General features: G+C 40.8%; 1 protein-coding gene across 2 annotated transcripts in view; it reads right to left on the reverse strand.

The window, feature by feature from the left end:
- Positions 1-20,341, reverse strand: part of DOCK2 (dedicator of cytokinesis 2) — a 417,345-nt gene that overhangs the window by 328,734 nt on the left and 68,270 nt on the right. For both annotated transcript variants that reach the window (XM_007077642.3, XM_042992600.1), the window contains exons 15-22: positions 17,225-17,323; positions 15,362-15,434; positions 15,147-15,250; positions 13,179-13,362; positions 12,959-13,056; positions 11,272-11,361; positions 10,181-10,281; positions 9,206-9,340 (exon numbers count right to left, since the gene is read on the reverse strand). In XM_007077642.3, coding sequence (XP_007077704.1) covers positions 9,206-9,340; positions 10,181-10,281; positions 11,272-11,361; positions 12,959-13,056; positions 13,179-13,362; positions 15,147-15,250; positions 15,362-15,434; positions 17,225-17,323 — 884 coding nt within the window. The remainder of the gene's footprint in view (positions 1-9,205; positions 9,341-10,180; positions 10,282-11,271; positions 11,362-12,958; positions 13,057-13,178; positions 13,363-15,146; positions 15,251-15,361; positions 15,435-17,224; positions 17,324-20,341) is intronic.

A 20,341-nucleotide genomic window follows, 5' to 3' on the forward strand; every position in this document is an offset into this window, starting at 1 on the left:
CAAAGTGCTTCCCCGTGTTTGTAATAAACAGGCTGTTAGCTCCCCCTCAGCACTGTAGCCACTCACAAAATAGATAATAAATTAAAGAGAAGTAACTGTTTGACAATATCCCTTTGATGACAGTTTTCTCTTCCACTCTGATCTGATGCCAAGTTAATGTTATCATAAAATAATTCCATTAACTGCAATTGTGCAGTTTACTGAACCATTACTGTCATCAAAAAGTTAAATTATATTCAAAACCGAAAACAGAGTCTTACATAGGAATAAATGGCATCAACATGCAAATAAATTATATGCGGGAGAAACAGGAAAAGCAATGTGACGGGCACTCCAGCCCAGGCTCGGCATAAACAGATGATTACATTTAAATATTTATTCATACATGAACAATGAAAACAAATCACACTGGCAAGTGCCTTCGAGTTAAATTCGTATTTGTTTAAAAAGGCAGAGGCTTATGTATTCCCTCTGACTACAGGCTACATTGAGCATGCCTGAGCTTTATTTAGACAGTCTTACTGCCTAACATGCATGACCAGGAGGGTGAACTAGTATATAATATTTACATAAGAAGAAACTGAACTAGTGGGAAGGCGAGGCAGGGACGTGAGAGGGAAGATGCATAGAATAAAGCAAGATGCAAAATAAAAAGCAAAAGAGAGCATCAGAAAACATCTGATCACCTGATGCTGAAGGCAAGCAGAGAACGGGCAATGATGTCTGGCCCTGGATGAATTGAGCTAGACTGAGGGTGTCCACTGGAGGTAAGCACCATGCTCCTTTGACGCCTATGCTGATGGAGTGGATGCTCCAGTGCAGGCGATTGGCACTGTGCACACTGTGGCCATCCTTCCTGGCTCCCAGATGAGGGGCTGGGGAGTAGGAACACTCCCGAGATGTTACAGCTCCTATCAGGATGTTGAGTACATTTCTCTTTCCCTGTCTAGTGACTCCTTCAAGGAGTGTGAGCTTACCTGGCCTGGCCCTATGTCAGTTTTTCTTTCTTCATTCCTTGAGAGGATATGAAGGTAAAGTCATGGTTGCCTGGACAGCTTTGCCACAACAGCAAGGAATCCTTTCCTGACAACTTCTGCTCCAAGTCATTTTTTTCCTACTGAAATCCTACCATATTTAGGGATGACAGTACCTAAACTTGAGCATCTTCATGCCTCTCCACAGCCCTGATGATGATACCCAGCAAGTCCCCCCTTCCAGGAGCAGCTGTCGTCACTCAGGACAGCTCCCCATCCTGGCCAACCATAGTTTACACTTGCGTGGCCCCCAAAAAAGTTCTGGTTCTTAAATTTGCTTAATTAGATGAGGTAGAATGTGAAGTCTTACTCTCTAATTCTTAGCTGTGTGACCTTTTTAAGTTTGAATCAAAACCTCAGTTTCCTCATCCATGAAAGGGGGACAGAAAAGGCATCCCATCTCACATTGAACGAGTGTCAGTACCTGCCATGTGCTGTTCTCAGCGCTTTGACAGTATGAACTAGTCAAAGACGGGAGCTTGGGAGCTGCCATTCTAGCAGGGAGATGGCAGTAAACAAAAGCATACTTAATTACTGTACAGTCCGTTAACATGTGATTAGCTCTATGGGGAGGGGGAAAAAGACCACAGAGTGACAGGGAGGGGAATCCAAAGTGCTGGGGCAGGAGTTGCAGTTTTCAATAGAGTAGGGAAAGAGACATGTGAGTGAGGATGTGAGAAAGGAGAGGGAGTGAGCGAGCAGATATCAGGGGGAGGTGTCCAGGCCCTGAGTCAGGAGCCTGGGCCACAGCAAAGAGGCCTGTGTGGCTGGCACAGAGTGAGTGAAGAGAAGGAGGAGATGAAGTGGGGAGATGAGGTTCTCCATAAGATTTTTGCAAAGACTAATGGAGGGAACAAGTGAAATGCGCTTAGCAGGTAATAATAACCGTGGCTGCTTGCTATGCGACAGGCACTGTGCTAAGTGCCTGGCATCCATTAACTTATTTAGCCTGCACCACAACCCTGCGCGGGTTTGTACATACATGCAAGGACACTGAGCTTTAGGCAGACGAAATAATCTGCCTATGGTCATAAACATCACTAAATGGTAGCAGCAGGATTCCAATGCGGAATTCAAACCCAAGTAGCTAGCTCCAGAGTCTATGCCTTTAACTTGAACTAAGTGCCTCTCCTAAGCAAAGAGGGTTGGGAGGAGGGAGGGGAGGGGGGATGTAGAGATGCAAGAGCATCCCAGGAGACTGGGAGCATACAGAGAGGGAGGAGAAAGCAAGAAGTGAATAAGTAGGTCCTGAAGGGGAGCAGGAGGCATGAAACAAAAGCAAAGACAGGCAGTGCAAACAGGGAGCAGAGAGCTGGGTACATGGCTGCTAGGGCCCACAGGGCTTGACCACACACACAGCAGACATAAGCAGGGGCCAGCCAATGGGCCAGCAACAGACCAAGGTGAATTCACAGGGCCATAAAAGTCCTACATTGTGATCCTCAAAAAGCAGACACCTGGGAAAGAGATCCCTTCCTCCTTAAAAACAAACAAACAAACAAAAACAGCAAGACAGCTTTAGGATAGCATGAACAGTAAGCCAAACTCTGAGCATGGATCAAGACACCATTTATTAACTTAAATCTGAGTTTTTGAAATAAACACTCCTGCTGTCTTGCCCCGGTAAAAACATGGTAACAGGTAACGTTTGTTACGTTTATGAAATGAAATACTGGATGCTACATGGAGAAATTTGTACATGTAATCTCACTTCATCCTCAAAACACTAAGAGCTGGTTTATCCCCATTTATGGATAAGGAAACTGAGGCTCAGAGAGGGTAGGTCACTCACTAAGCTGGGTGCAGGGACAAACATATGACTCCCTCCCAGGTCTGTCTCGTGGGAACACTGGCCATCACTGAGCCGACATTGACCAGTACAACATGAACATAATCATTAGCCCACATTGCCCCCTGAACTCTAGCCTATGGCAGCATTACGATTTGGAAGGAACACAGGTAAGTGGGAACGAATCCCTCTGTAGCGCCATGCTCTGGGTTTTCTCTGTCTTAGAGAGTCATCCTTACAGAAACACCACAGCCTTACTTCTATGTGCCTGGCCAGCAGGAATGGAAGCTATTCAGTGCCCATTATGTGATTCAGGGAAGCACAGGCTACTTTGGACTCTGAGTAATTCCACAGCTCAGAAATCTTGGGGATCAGCTCAGCTGGTTGTCTGAGCTTCAGGATAAAAGGCACTGCGAGGAATTTTATGAAGAAGCTCAACGCCTAGAAGATAATCACTTCCACTCTTTCTGAATGTTTCTCACTATGCTCTGTGTCTCCCAGAAGCTCAGTCATTCCAGAAAAGCCTAATGGATATTGGTCATATTGATGGCTACTGAGCATATTTTGGACACATTTCCCACGATTTAGGAGTTTCCCATATTTTTAAGCCTGCCTCCCTCTAGCAAAAACTTGAACCTGCTCTGCCAGCTTCCACTGCAACTATGGCACAGGTATATGCCCAGACACCTGCCCCAGACTTTGGCTCAGGAGCCAGTGACATAAGGAGAGAGGACAGGAAAATCACATTATTTGGCTATGTGATAGAAATAAATAATCCTTAAAAAAACCAATCTTTTTCAACAACTTCTCTTCCTCCCTTACCCAACTGCATCCTGCATATTGATACAGGATAATTCCTAGCCCTTGCAAACATTCGTGTGCAGTATGTGCAAAGAAAAATGGCAAGGAAATAGCTAATGGGAGCTAGATTAGCTGAAATTATGCACATGAGACAAAAAGACAAAGAATAACAGGAAAAAGAAACACAATACCAGACACAATAAGTCCCCGAAGCAATAATTATATTATGATTTCTCACCAGCTGGTTTAGAAATTTCAAACCTTCTATTTTCTAGTTTCCTAAGTAAAATGCCCTCCTAGTTTGGGGAAATACCTCCATCACTTCCCAATGTCCTTGACGCCACCCTAGAGAGGAAACCATTGATAAAGATTCTAAAATGAACAAGACACAGGAAAGCTACCTTCCTTCACCATGAGGCCCTAGAACTTCTTTGCAGGTCAGCCTACACTTTGTTCATGAGAAAGGATTCAAGATTAGGCCTGGATTATCTTAGAGACATCTCTTCTAACCAAATGCATTGTCTTAGCCCTCAAAATGCATCTTGTGCAATAGGCATTTGATCAGTATCAATGATGTTCTATATGCTATGCTGAATTAACAGAGCACCTCACTCCTTAAGAAGCCAAAAGTCACTGGGGCGCCTGGGTGGCTCAGTCGGTTGAGCATCTGACTTCGGCTCAGATGATGATCTCACGGCTCATGAGTTCGAGCCCCAAATCAGGCTCTGTGTTGACAGCTCAGAGCCTAGAGTCTGCTTCGGATTCTGTGTCCCTCTCTCTCTCTTCCCTTCCCTCACTCATGCTCTGTCTCTCTCTCTCTCTCTCTCTCTCTCTCTCTCTCTCAAAAATAAATAAAACATAAAAAAAAACATTAAAAAAAAGAAGAAGCCCAAAGTCACTTACAGTTCCAGCAGCACTGAAGAAGGAAGAGGCTGTCCTAAAGAAGAAATAAGTGTCTCAAATACACAACTAACCTTACACCTAAAGGAGCTAGAAAAAGTAGAGCAAATAAAGGCCAAAACCAGCAGAATAAGTGAAATATTAGAAGATTAGAGCAAAAATCAATGATATCAAAATTTAAAAAAAAAACATTAGAACAGATCAACAAAAATTAGAGCTGATTCTTTGAAAGAATTAACAAAATTGATAAACCCCCTAGCCAGATTTATCAAAAGAAGAAGAAGAAGAAGAAGAAGAAGAAGAAGAAGAAGAAGAAGAAAAGAAAAAAGAAAGAAAAAAAGGAAAGGACCAAAATAAATAGAGTCACAAATGAAAGAGGGAAAATCACAACCAACACTGCAAAAATACAAACAATAATAAGAGAATATTATGAGCAAATTGCCAACAAATTGGGCAATCTGGAAGAAATGGATGTTCCTAGAAACATAAAAACTACCAAAACTGAAATATGAAGAAATAGAAAATTTGAACAGACCCATAACCAGTAAAGAAATTGAATCAGTAATCAAAGATCTCCCAACAAACATGAATCTAGGGCCAATGGCTTCCCATAGGAATTCTACCAAACATTTAAAGAAGAGTTAATACTAATTCTTCTCAAACTGTTCCAAAAAACAGAAATGGAAGGAAAACTTCCAAACTCATTCCATGAGGTCAGCATTACCTTGATTCCAAAACCAGACAAAGACCCTACTAAAGAGGAGAATTACAGACTAATTTCCTTGATGAACATGGATGCAAAAATTCTTAACAAGATACTAGCAAGTCTAATTCAACAGCACGTTAAAAAAAATTATTCACCATGATCAAGGGGGATTTATTTCTGGGCTTCATGGCTGGTTCAATATTCACTAATCAACCAATGTGATACATCACATTAATTTTAAAAAAAGGATAAGAACCACATGATCCTCTCAAGAGATGTAGAAAAAGCATTTGTTTTGTCAAAACAATGCTTTGGTATCCTTCTTTGGTAAAAACCTCCAAGAAAGTAGAGATAGAAGGTACATACCTCAACATAATAAAGGCCATATATGAAAGACCCACAGCTAATATCATCCTCAATGTGGAAAAACTGAGAGCTTTCCCCCTACCATCAGGAATGTCCACTCTCACCATTGTTGTTCAACAGAGTACTGGAAGTCCTACCCTCAGCAATCAGACAACAAAAAGAAATAAAAGGCATCCAAATTGGCAAGGAAGAGGTCAAACTTTAACTCTTTACAGATGAAATGATACTCTATGTGGAAACCTGAAACACTTCACCAAAAAAATGCTAGAACTGATACATAATTTCAGCAAAGTCACAGGATATAAAAATCAACATATAGAAATCAGCTGCATTTCTATACACTAATAATGAAGCTGCTGAAAGAGAAATCAAGAAATTGGTCCCATTTACAATTGCACCAAAAACCATAAGATATCTAGGAATAAACCTAACCAAAGAGGATAAAGATCTGTACACTGAAAACTATAGTAAGCTTATGAAAGAAATTGAAGAAGACACAAGAAATGGAAAAACAAACATTCCATGCTCATGGATTGGAAGGACAAATATTGTTAAAATGTCGATACTACCCAAAGCAATCTACACATTCAATGTAATCCTTATCAAAATAATACCACATTCTTCATAGAGCTAGAACAAAAAATTATAAAATTTGTATGGAACCAGAAAAGACCCCAAATAGCCAAAGTAATGTTGGAAAAAATACCAAAGCTGGAAGGATCGCAATCCCGGACTTCAAGCTTTATTACAAAGTTGTAATCATCAAGACATATGATACTGGCACAAAAACAGACACATAGATCAATGGAACAGAATAGAGAACCCACAAATGGACCCACAAATATATGGCCAACTAATCTTCAACAAAGCAGGAAAGAATATCCAATGGAATAAAGACAGTCTCTCCAGCAAATGGTGTTGGGAAATCTGGACAGCAACATGCAAAGAATGCAACTGGACCACTTTCTTACATCACATACAAAATAAATTCAAAATGATTAAAGACCCAAATGTGAGTCAGGAAACCATCAAAATCCTAAAGAAGAAAACAGGCAGCAATCTCTTTGACATCAGCTGTAGCAACTTCTTACTAGACATGTCTCCAGAGACAAAGAAAACAAAAGAAAAAATGAACTGTTGGGACACCATCAATATAAACATCTTCTTCACAGCAAAGTAAACAATCAACAAAACTCTAGGCAGCCTATGAAATGGGAGAAGATATTTGCAAATGACATATCAGATAAAGGGTTAGTATCCAAATTCTATAGAGAACTAATCAAACTCAACACCCAAAAAACAAATAATCCAGTGAAGAAATGGGCAGAAGACATGAATAGACATTTTTCCAAAGAAGACATCCAGATGGCTAACAGACACATGAAAAGACTCTCAACATCACTCATAATCAGGGAAATACAAATTAAAACCACCATGAGATACTACCTCACACCTGTCAGAATAGCTAAAATTAACAACTCAGGAAATAACAGATGTTGGTGAGGATGTAGAGAAAAGGGAACCCTTTTGCACTATTGGTGGGAATGTAAACTGGTACAGCCACTCTGGAAAACAGTATGGACGTTCCTCAAAAAACTAAAAATAGAGCTACCCTATGAACCAGCAATTGTACTACTAGGTATTTATCCAAAGGATACAAAAATGCTGATTCAAAGGGGCACATGTAACCCAATGTTTATAGCAGCACTATCAATAAGAACCAAATTATGGAACAAGCCCAAATGTCCATGGACTGATGAACAGATAAGGAAGATATGGAAAACTACTCAGCCATCAAGAAGAATGAAATCTTGCCATTTGCAACAACGTAGATGGAACTAGAATGTATTATGCTAAACAAAATAAGTCAGTCAAAGAAAGACAAATATCATATGATTTCACTCATATGTGTAATTTAAGAAACACAATAGATGAACATAGGGGAAGGGAAGGAAAAATAAGAAAAACAGAGGAAGGAAAACTATAAGAGACTCTTAAATACAGAGAGCCAATTGACGATTTCTGGAGGGGAGTTGGGTGATGGGCATCAAGGAGGGCACTTGTTGGGATGAGCAATGGTTATTACATGTCAGTGATGAATCACTAAATTCTACTCCTGAAACTGTTACTACACTATATGTTAACTAACTTGGATTTAAATTATTAATAAATAAATAAATAAATAAATAAATAAATAAAATGTAAAATTTGCATCAATTCTAAAAGGGAAAAATATAGACTTGAAAAAGAATCTTAAAAAAAGAAGAATGCACATGACATATGTTTTGTGACATGGTACAAGACAGTCATCTCTTTCTATTCTCACCTGAAATCTCAAAGAATGTTTCAGGACAATCCGAAATGATTAACATTTCAGATGCCTTGTTGAGTATGAAACTTTTGTAGCCCATCAATTGTCATGATCAAAATGATGACAACAGACTTCTACTGTCTTTTCGGAAGCCATCTCTCCAATTAAACAAGTCTATACAATAAGTGGGTGACCCAACCCATGGCTCCAGAGGTACACATGAGACCACAAACACATAATCTGCATATTCATTTCCTTGGTCATACTGTTTCCTTAGCACATGATCAAAGATAGTTCTTGGCACAGGATTTTACTGGAACAACAAAGAACTTACAGTTGTTTAAATTAGAATACGAACCTGAGGCTTCCAGTGGCTTTAACATTTAAAAACTTGCCTCAGAAGGTAACCAACAAAAGGAAAGCAGAGGCAAGATCTAGAGAGACAGGGACTATCCTGATGGCATTCAGTATCTTGATCCAGCCATACCTGAGGCCAACTGCCCTCTGGATTTTTAAAAAATGTGAAATAAAATAAAGTCCTACTCTTCCTAAATCAGTTTAAGTTGAATGTTCTTCATCTGCACTGATGAGAATCCAGACAATACATTCCACGTATGTTTTTTCTTACCTCCCATCACACACAACCAACCTGATCGTACACACAACCACAACCAATCCCCTGCCTAGCTTTACCTTCCTTATAGCCAGGATGAACATAAACCATTCTTTTGCAGGTTGCATTTGAATGCCTCCATCTCTGAAGGCCTTCAAAAGAGCAGGTAACCTCTGTAACACTGTTCATCAAACATCAAATCTCTTAGGTGTTCTAACACGTCAGCTCAATTGTTGGCTACTAGGATCTCAAGGACAGATAGATCAACTGCAAATACCAGCTCATCTGTCATGCACAACTTGCTAGAGCCAAATAACTGTCAAACTCCCCAAGTTCTGCTCTCTCCACTCCCGGTACCTCTATCATTGAGGATTCCTGGAAAGTTTTCACCATATCTCAAATCAAATGAAGAATTATAGATGAAATACAGAAGAGCCTCAAATCACAAATCAAGTCCATTGGATGAAACATAACTCTATAACATGTGAAGATTTATATTTTTCCCCGAATGAGCTTAGAGGGAACAATTATAACCTATTCATAACTCTCTGTGTTGGATTTTTAAGTTGTTTTTGATCAATGGCTGGTTGTAATTTTATAAAAGAATCTCTCCGATGACACAAACACGTTGTATCCCAGAGGAACTGCAGAACTAATCAATCACTCTTACATAACAAGCACTCACTGTGAAAATAATGTCCTCGACCGAACAATGAACTTGAACACATATTCCAAAGCTTTCAGAGTTCGTAGGATCGGCTCACATTGCTCCCCTCTGCTGGAGGTATCCAAGTAAGTCTTCAGCACCGTCATCAATTTCCTGAATAAGGGATTATATTTTGAAAATACATCTCTTTCTAACTCACAGCATGGTGATTAGTTTGCTCAGTAAATTATAAAGCATTCAATCAAAGGTTAAAGGTGGTGGTACAGCTAAGCTTACTCACTCATTTACAGCCATAAAAATAACTCTGCTTAAAATATATGTATTTAATACAGGGAGTAAATTAGTATTTCCTGCCCATAAAAAGCCAGCAAAGGAAAAACTAGTGAGGCAAAAAATCTTTTGACTGGGAAAGCTAGTCATAATCAGGATATGAGTGGAAATAATGGTGGTGATAATGTTCTTTTCAGCATTTGCTTCCTATAAAATAAACTTCTGGTATTATCATGGAATTCCCTTACTGAGAAACTTTCCATGTTTCTTCATTACCAGTGAAGCAGACTTCAAACTATTTGGCCTAAACTTCAAGGCCCTTTGGAAAACTGGTCTCTCCCAACCTCTCCAGCATCACCTCCTATCTGTAACCATCAGTTCCCTGTGTCCAAGCTACAATGGGCTACTTGGAATGTACACTTTCCCTTCTCTAGCCTCTGAATCCCAGTGTCTACTTCAAGTCCTGCTCAATAAATGCTGGCTGACCGACTGAATGAATGAATGCTTTCATGTACTGCTACCACAATAAAATATTCTTTCTAACCTATGGGTTTGCACATTTTTATTTAATTCAAATAATCCATCATGGACTGGGTCTTATCAGAAAGGGAGAACTCACACAGCCTGGTACAAAAGGAAAATACTCAAGATCCTTGTGCCCTGGGCATCCTGGCAGGGCAAGCAGGAGATGGACAAGAAACTCCCATATGTACAGTAACTTACTTGTAAGCCAAGGTGGCACTGAAATGCTGTTGAATGTAAGCCTCCAGAACAGTGTTGAAGTGCTGGAATTTCCGGTCAGCAATGAGTCCTATTATGTAGATCTGAAGAAGATTCAAGGAATCAGGGTTTGGGGGTCAGACCCAAGGCAGGAAGCCATAGTCACATGGCATAATTAAATCTCCAGCAAAATTATTTTGCCCAGGAATTAACTCACTAATATATTGTTAGTCCTTTTCATTATGGTAGTATCTCTCCTAAAAGGCATTTCATGAAGTGTGTTACAGGGTGTTATAGGATAAAAGGGCTTCATGGTCAGGTAAGTTTCACAGATTTCAGGATATCATTGTTAGACTGTCGTCTTTACTTCAGGGTTTTTTGGAGTCTTTAACATATCTACATGCATTGTGAATCTCTGAGAGGGTCATACAATGTCTAGCACTTCTTACAGGTTACCTTTACAGAAGCCCTCTGGGAAGCACTGGATTAAGTCACAGTTGTTTCCAAGTAACCTCTTTAAAATGTAAATGTCACTGACACAAGCAGTTAATGCACTAAGACTTCATTGGTCACTGATACCCTAATGTGGACATGACACTAAGAAAACATGAGTTGGGACACAGAGGAGGAACAGATCATTTGGGAAGATGTTAGAGGAAGGACTGGGATTGTGTGCTACCATAAAATGTTCTGGGTGGGCAGGAGGATGTAATGATGCTGGGAATTTGGAAACTATGAGAAAGAAGAAGGTAGGAAACATTTTGGGTGCTTCATAACCTGGCCAAAACAAGCTCCCGGCATTCATGGAAAGCTGAAGCCATTATTCATGGCATCTAGCTTCATGTACTTGCAGCCAGTACTAATATGACATCAACATTTAAAATTCCCCTTTAACTCATCCTACCATGCTTTCAAATGAACTAGAAACAAACACAAACTCCCCAAATCCTCAGCTGCTCATTCATTGCTGTAATTGCCAAAAGTTACAGTGCCTCCAAAAAGATTCACGGAAGGGCCACAGGGGACACAAGTTCTCAGTGTTCTCACAGTGAGACACACACTAATGTCTAAAACACCAGTCCCTTCTTTCTTACCAATGCATCGAAGACGAGGATGTCGTACTCATTACTTTGAGAATGCTCCATCATGATATTGAAGAGGGCATCCAGAGTATCCTGGAGAAACTGGACAAAGTAATGAAGGTCACATTAGAAGAGTGAAGAAATTCCACTCCTCAGTGTATCCCTAAGGGAATGAGAGTACACATCCAAGACGTGCTGCCTTCAAAAGGTCCAGGGAGCTTTCTTCACAAGAGCCAGAACTTGGAGCAACCCAACTGCCAATCAACAGCATGAATGAATATATGACAGTGTTTTAATAACACAGAATACTCCATAGTAATAAAAAAGAGCAAACTACTTCTACATTCAACAACAAGGATAACCCTCATGAGAACTGTGTAGAGTATGATAAGTCAGACACAACAATGTACAATATTCATTACTCTATTTTTATGAATTTCAAGAACAGGCAAAAAAAATCTATGATGGCAGTCAGTATAAGGGAGGTTGAGAAGGAGTAAGAGAGAGTCTACTTCAATGCCAAAAATGTTCTGTATCTTGATCTAGACGGTGTGTATATCAGTATGTACGTGTGTAAAAATACAGTGAACTGTACTCTTAGGGTGTGTATATACTTTAATAACATTTTTTTAGAAAAATAAAAATATAATGCAAAGGTAAAGACAATGTAATTCCCTCCTCGATGCTTCTCCAAGCTGTCCAAACATGACAGACCTTATGAAAGGATGTCTGGAGAATTTTCCTTCTACTGCTGAATGAGGCAGGTGGATCAATGGTGCACATTTAAAGCACTGATCTGAAAATTCTACCTTTGCTTCTCCATGTATGGAAAATTAACTAAAATCTGATACTCTTCCTTCCTAGGAAATGGGTCAATATTTCCTATAGTCCCTGAAAACACAGAGCTACCAAATACAGATGTTTAATCTCAGAGTTTCTAGCTGACCAAATTCCTGAGGAAACAAGATCACCAAGACCTGTGGGAAATATTTGTCCCAATTTATAGAATTGAAGAGAAGGTTGCTTCATTAGATCTGTACCTCAGACACTATATTCTCCAACACCATGTGGACACAACAATACATCTGACATGTGTATTATTTCCTGCTTGTTTCACTTAAAATGTGAGCCCTGATGTCTTTCTCTTTCATGTATGATGCATAATACTCTGTAAGCAACAGGAACTAAGAATACTTTTTATTTCTAACACTAACAGTAGGTAGTACTAAAAGATCACACTTTTTAGCAATTTATACCAACAAAAATAATGAATAGTTACTATTTATTGAACTCTGTATGATTTACGTGTTTAGTAGAACATTGTGTAAGAGACGACACTAAGTAATTTTTAAATATTATTGCCTTGAATGCTCACAACAACCCTGCAAAATATGTCACATCTGTATTATCACATAAAGTTGGCGAGTGGTTGAGCTGAGATCTACACCCAGGCTGATCTCCTTCCAGAAACTAAACACAACCATAGTTTTTTACCACTCAACATGTTTTCAGCATCATTGAACCAAATCAGCCTCTGGATTTCCCAGTAAAGGTTTCTCATGGCAATCTGAGACATTATGTCCCACTGTTAGAGAAAAAGTCCCATCTTTCTCAACACTTCATTTGCCCCCAGAAGCCACCCATGATTTAAATCTCTGTCACTGGTGGATGAATACAAACACAACGAAGCCCCACTGACCTTTACCACTTCCTCTCCATCGACAATCTTCAATTTTTCTAAGTTTTCCTGTAGCAGCTGAGGCTTCATACGCCACTTAAGCAAACCCAGCAAGCCCACTGAAATAGAGTCCAGATAAGCTGAATTACTATTACTAGACTAAACTGTTCATTCAGAACCTTCCTGGACTTACATACATACACACGCACTACATATACACAACTCTTGATGGTTTCATTACCATTCTGGGTGAGCTTTGTGGAACACACCAGGGTGGAAATGGAGAATACATCCCGGGAGCTGACAGAGAGCCCCCCAACACTGCTGGAGCTTCGACTCAAGGTGGCCCCCTTGTTTTCCACATGGTGTCGATAAGAAGGAAGTGTCAGGTAAGCACTGGCATCCTCCATCTTCTTACTCTCCCCCTGGGAAAAACACCTTGGTTATTTCCCCAAGCCGTGGGTACATGCCCAATGCCACACAGAGCTTGAAGTGGCCACCTTACATATTGTAAGGTGCAGAGGATCAGAATTTAAAAAATCATCAGAGAAGCAGTAAATGTCAGCTGGTATGGCAGCGCTATCTTTGCACAAACCAGGCAAGAACCCAAAGTTACATTAATGGAAAAAAGATTGACCAACCATTTGAAGGCTCTGTGGACTTCATTAACAGTACAAAGGGAATTTGAAGATTCCCCTGGCAGTTCATTGTGATTCCGCCCACATTCCTTGAGATCTTAACACATGCCCATGAGCAAGACAAGGAATCAGGTTAAAGGAGAAATTAACAGCAAAGGCACCAGAATCTGAAAGTCCTGGGATCTAGACCCTATTCTACCACTCACAAGTCTGTGTCATCTTGAACACATTGTTTGGATGTGTCTCATTTTTCTTGTGATTAAACCGACGATTAATCATATTACCTACTTCCTAGAAATTTTGAGCAGACTAAATGGAAATAATTCATATAGAGCTCTTAACAGAGTTGATAGACACCTAAGTCCCTTGGAATGTGGAAATGAATGATTAGAGGTAGGCATTATAGGAGTTAATGTTTAGGGATCCCTTACTCTGTACTGGATACTGCACTAAGTACTAAGTATGCACTAAGTGTGCTTTAGTTCATTCCATTTAAACCTCACAATTGCTACTGGCACTGTCGTATACATTGCTATCACTCTCGGTTTACAGATAAGAAAAGGGAGACTTAAGGAAGATAAGTAAATAGAAAACTGACTACAACTGGGCCCCTGCCTCCAGTGAGTTCACAATATGTTGGGGAAGAATGGCTTTCAAGCGAAGAACTACCTTGATGTGTCATAAATGAGAAGACAGCAGCTGTGCAGAAGAAGGGAGCTGTGGGTTTCCAGAAAAGCCAGAGAGACTCAGAGAAGAGTACCTTATAATTAAGCCTTGATGAGGCTATGCTTGCCATGGAGACCATAGGCAAAAGGATGTTTTCAGCCCCCAAGGTTGAAAAAGCCAAGGACAAGAGTTGGATCCCTGTGCCTGTCCTGTTTCACAACCACATGCTTTGTCTCCAGTCAGGTGCTAGCATAGGCATCCTGCTGCCATAAGAGGGGTTGCAGGAAAGCATGTGAGTGAGATCAAGGCAAACCTCCCCACTTCTTGAAAATAGTCCAAGTCTCATGATGTAAAATAATGACGGCCGATATCTATACACCCTTTTATACACAGCCCTTCCACATGGGTCATCTCACTGGTTAGTCATAAATATTACCATCACACTTAAGAAAAAAGAAAACTGACACTCAGGGAGACATGTGAGATGATTCCAGATTTAGTCAGGGGCAGGATCAGGATCCCAGCATCTGATATGTTGCCATTAGCAATAGTGAGGCATCTCTCAAGTGTTTCTTGCTGGTCTTTTATATATCCCATAGGGCTCTTTACAGTCAATAGCCTATTCTGTATGTAACAATAACCTTTTCCACATATTCAATGTTCCATGTACCCATCACAGTTGTGTTTACAGGAGCGGTCTCATATGATACTCACAATTATTCACTGAGGGCTCATAGAGAGGGAAACAGAGGCAGAGAAGTTAAGATTTTGCACAAGGCCACATGGCTGGTAAACCCTGGTGTGTGTGATTCTGTGGTCCCTGCTGTTAACCACTAAGCAATCCTGCCATCTTCCCTTGGATTCCTGGACCCTACTCACTGCAGAGTTAATCCAACTCATGGTACCTTTAGGACGACCAAGTCATGGCACCCATCTTGCAGAGTGGTCCCATCTTCCTTCATCAACTTCACATAGGACATGGCAAAGTTCTTTTCTCCTTTATCTTTAGCTGGAAATAGCATTGTGAGGTCAGGAAAGAAAATGACACATGGGTCACCCAGTTATCTCATTTCTCTCTCCTTAGAGGAGCTTCAGAGATGCCACTTGGTCAGGTACTCACATTCCAGGGATGACCGATGTCGAAACATGAATCTCAGATGGATTCTCTGCATGTCTTCAATAGGGACAGCCACCTTGGTAGGCAGAAACCAGAATTCAGGAGACAATGAGTTAAACAGCTTTTCCCACTCCAGCACCCCCACCCCCCGCACAAGGCAGCCTGACCATTTAACTGAGAGAGCTGCATGCTGATTTATTATCCATCCATCAAGCCTGATGAACTGTAAATAAATTACATAAGAACTAGCTATGAAGAGAAAATAAAGTACCAAATGTAATCCATTTGGCAAATTGCATTCCTAGCCAATGAAAAGAGGTTCGTAAATTATAGTGGGTTAAAATGAATCTCCCCAAATTGATATAAAAGTCACATAACTTTAGCACAGGATTCGATGCACTGCACACTGCACAATGCACATTTTCCTTACACACTCCAGGAGTTCTGGCAATTGCAGCAGGGCTTAGCAAATTAACAATGGTCATTACAGGGTATGCCTGAGGACTCTTGTTTATGAAAATTCATAAAAATGCTTAAATCCAATAATATTTTGGAAAACCCTAGGGCTCATTCCCATCCTTGGCTGGACAGATACCCAGATGTTTTTACCTTTGAAGCCACTGAGCCAAATCACCCACTCCTTGGTCACCCATTTCACTGCCCAGAGGGTGGTCTATTGAACACTTGATTGATACGTATCAGGCCTGGCCATGGACTGGCCACCTCCCAACACCTCACAGTTCTCTCCATAAGTTGCAATTCAAGCCAAAGCAAAGTTTAGCTACCTGTGAGGAAGCCACTTTGATTTTTTAAAGGGACAAGTTTACACTGTAGAGATGACTATTAAAGGCCAAACTGATGTATACTTTGGGACACTTTCTGCTCCAGAAAATGAAATTTGAGCCTGAAGAGATCCATCATTTGTAATTTCAGACAGAAGAAAGGGATTTTTCTGAGAACCTCATGAACGACTGCAGTCCAATTCATTCTTTTGCTGTGAATTTAATGGCTACTCCAAGCTATGGTCATGTGATGTGCTGGCCATGTTAGTGTAAGGCAGAGGCCCTGCAACTCAAAAAGCTTATGGTTCACATGGGGAGATGCATATTTTAACAACCATCTGACAAGGGCTAGCAAAGGGAAATAACTAGTGTACAAGAGAACACAGAAAAGAGAAAAACAACTTGGCCCATCCAATAGCTTTCTGACCCTGAAGTTGGGTAGGTCATTTTGAAGAGAGTGAATTTGGGGAGACCCACTGAGGAAAACAGGAATATAAGTGACAGGGCAAGAACCACTGAGCTCTGGGTAGCTATCTCAGAAAAGGAAGTTAAACGAACATCTTCAGTTTGGGTTCAGAGAACGGGGCGAATAAAGACTGCTACTAATTACAAGGCAGAGATATTCAAGCTTCCCTGTTCACTGAATTAATTCCAAACTCTTCTTCCAATGAATGATATTCCCTTCCACTTAGTGTGACAATCTGGTAGTGTGAGTATTTGTGATTAATGCCACTTTTGTCTGAGACATATTCCCAAGAGAATATCTTTCAGGCATCAAGTGGTCTTTTATAGCCTCACATTTGCTTGCAAGTTCTGCCACTCCTCACTGCTGAGTAGAGTGACATAACTTGGTAGGCTAGACACTGTCCACAAGAAGAACATATGACAATTCTCTAGTGGCTGGTCCTGGGTCAGTGAAGGGTGATCAAGAGAAGCAGGTTGCTCATGCTTTGGGCCACCATTTTTACTCCCTGACACACCACTGGACACACACTAGGGTATTGCTTCAGGTCTTAGGGAGGTGTCTCAGAGCCCCTAAATACATGTTTGCTGCTATCATTGTTATTATTATTATAATTATTACCTTGACTGTTTCCATCCACCGTGGCTGTTTGACTTGATAGTACACAACGGACCGATATTCATTCATGGGCTTGTCCCCAGCTCCTACACAAATTGCATTCTGATCCAAGAGGGAAAAAAAGAGAAAACAAAACAAAACAAAACACTATAGAACTTCCATTTTCTGTGCTTGGGCAATTTTGGTTCCAAGGCCAACAATGGCCTTAGGGCCTTGGAAAACCCTCCCTTCACCAACCCTTCTGCCAGGTACCCTTCTAAATTACAGATTTATACATGAACATCCCTGGCCCCAGGAGTGACAGCTGCTTAACTACAGAAATTCTATTACTTGCATTCTGGAAACCATTGGAGCACACCAGGCGCTGACATGACTGACTTATTGTAAATGGTAACCAGCCTTGGAGTTACTGCATGCTGCCAGTCTTATTAATCCTATTTGTTTCTTAAATCTGAATGTGCACAAAGTTTACAAACAGGCTCAGATCAGTCAAGCAGCAGCTCATTCTGATGTTTTTCTGATGCTAACACAGAAGCTGGGCGATGGGAGGGAGCATGGGTTGCAGACAGATACAGGGGCAGAGGGAGCCCCACAGTCACGGAGCATCTTCTAGTATCAGGCGCATGCCAAGCACTGGGAAATGGGCATTAGTCAGATATTCAACCTGACATGAGAGTTCACAGTTTTGCAGAGAGATCTTTAGATAAGCAGACAAATCACTAAATGCAATGTAATGGCAGACATATGTATTTATTACAGTGGAGCACAGAGAAGAGACACTTAAGTGTAGCCTGAGGATTCAGGGAAGATTTCTTGGAGGTGATGACAGTTGAGAATCTTGAAGAAAGATTCCAAGTTGGCTCTGAGCAGAAATGTGGGAAAGACATTCCAAACAGAGAATGAGCACAGAGCAAGTATACCTTACAGGATATTTAGTGTTTGCCATAAAAATCACATTCAGAGTAATAAGGAATATCTGCTAATAGAGTGTGCTAGCACCTTAATTCTATCTCTTTGTATTAATTCTAGCTGTCTGGCCCCAAAACAAGATTTTAGCTAGAGTCACCCAGAAAGGGTCTAAATGTTTTATACCAGACCAACAGAATTTTATTTACTTCTAGTCTCCAGAGATGTAGGGACAAAAAGATTGATCTTAGAGCCCCAGGCTCCCTAATTGCAAAACTGTGTGTCTCTGGGCATTTTTAGGATGACAGACTCCTTGCCTCTTACAGATTCCATCCAATTCACCAATGGATCTACCACCACCACCAGGCTAAATGATCCAAACTGGCCACACGCAAGCACTTTGGGACCCCCAACAAGAGAAGCTAACTTGTGGGAAGTAGAGTCCTGCCTCTCTCCCTGGAATCCTCCCTCTTTACTTCTAAGCTGTACGGCAACAATGATTGAGGGTACTTGCAACCCAACTGAATCCATTTCAAAATAAGGATATAGCATCCTTTCAGAACTTACCTCTAAGAACAAACAAACAAACAACAAAAAAACCCAAGAATAACCAGTGAACTAAAAATGAAGAAAGACAACTCTCTTGGTTTTCAATGGAATGAAGGGAATGAGGGCTTACAGAAATTTTTGAGGCACTGACCTATAAACATACTTTCAAAGTTTTTCTAACCATTTAGAGAGTGCTTTCTGTCCAGCATTATGCTGAACCCTTCATACATACTACCTCACTTAATCCAATCCTCATAACCACCTCAGATGATCACTGCTATTATCCGCGTTTCAACACTGAGTAAACTGAGGCCCTGAGAGGTTAAGTCACTTGCCCAGAAAGGTAGCAGAGCTAGCACACATCTCGACCCACTAACTCTCTGTCCAGTGTTCCTTCCATAACAACCTTCCAGCCTCCCATGATTTATATCTAGTGACATTTATGGGCTTAGAGTTTCTGTAGCTGCAGTGAATCCCATGTAGCTTATAAAATCTGAAAATACATATATATCTCTGGTGAAAGTAAAATTGTTGTATGGTGAGCAACTGAATTCCACAAAACTATCTTGATGGTAAAAACTTTTGATGGCCTACGGCTGTAGAAAGAACTTTCAGTACTACTCTGAGAAAGGCCTAAGACCCTCACTGTTAATACTTCCGAGATAAAACTGAATGTTTCCACATGTATCAAGAATCATGACCAGGGACTGAGCCTGGTTTTAGAGAAAATATAGATTTGTAAATGTCTCAAGTAAGCCTGTTCAATAATTTTCCCCATTGCCCACCCCCATGGTACCCAGTTAGCAGTAAGAACTCCTCGTAGATTTCAGGTTACTTGAAGGCAATCTGCATAGGAATCAGGAAGCCTGGGAGCTTTAATGCTGAGTTAGTCTTGGCAGACACACTTCAGCCTGAAAAATCAGGCTCCTCACACAGGCTCTGTCTACCTGATAGTAATCACCTGAGGAACAAATGACACCATGGATGCAAACGCACTTTGAGAACAAGAGTGCTCTACACCAACAAGGCCACATGCCAGGAAGATGCCAGTTAGCAGCCACAAGGCAAGAATCAAACCAGAAGACTACTATACCTTTCTAGTAACTAATTTTAATGAACACTTACTATGTAGATCACCGTATTCGATATTCACAAAAGCAAGGTGCAACTGCTGCAGTCTCTGATTCAGACAGAAAATTGTAGGCATAGAGAGATGATGTAATTTGTTCAAGGTCATCCTGCTAATCCAGGCTACACTGGGAATTGAGCCTGGTTGGCTGGCCCCAGAGGTCATGGCTCAACTGCTATACTATTCTATCCTCTATGCCTGCCTCTACCCCCGTTGGCTAGCTGAGCTCAGAAGAGGACAGGTTTCTCAGCCTGGCATCTAAGCCTTTTTGCTTCTCCTTAAACTTGCTTCAGGCATCCATCCTCATTGTAGTGACCATCCGACTGCCTCAGTTCCTGGTCAGGGCATCAACTTGCAGTTGCTCGCCCTTCTCTGAATGTTACCCCCCTTCCTGTTTCTGCGTATTTACTGCATACCAGGTGCCTTACCCTTACCATTTTGTTTAACTTGCAACCCTGTGAGGAGGAAATTATGACTCCTCTTTTATAGACAAATAAACCTTATCCAAGATTATACAGCTACTAGGAAGGGAGGTT

Source organism: Panthera tigris, chromosome A1 (genome assembly GCF_018350195.1).
Source record: "Panthera tigris isolate Pti1 chromosome A1, P.tigris_Pti1_mat1.1, whole genome shotgun sequence".
In the NCBI taxonomy this organism is placed as follows: Eukaryota; Metazoa; Chordata; class Mammalia; order Carnivora; family Felidae; genus Panthera; species Panthera tigris.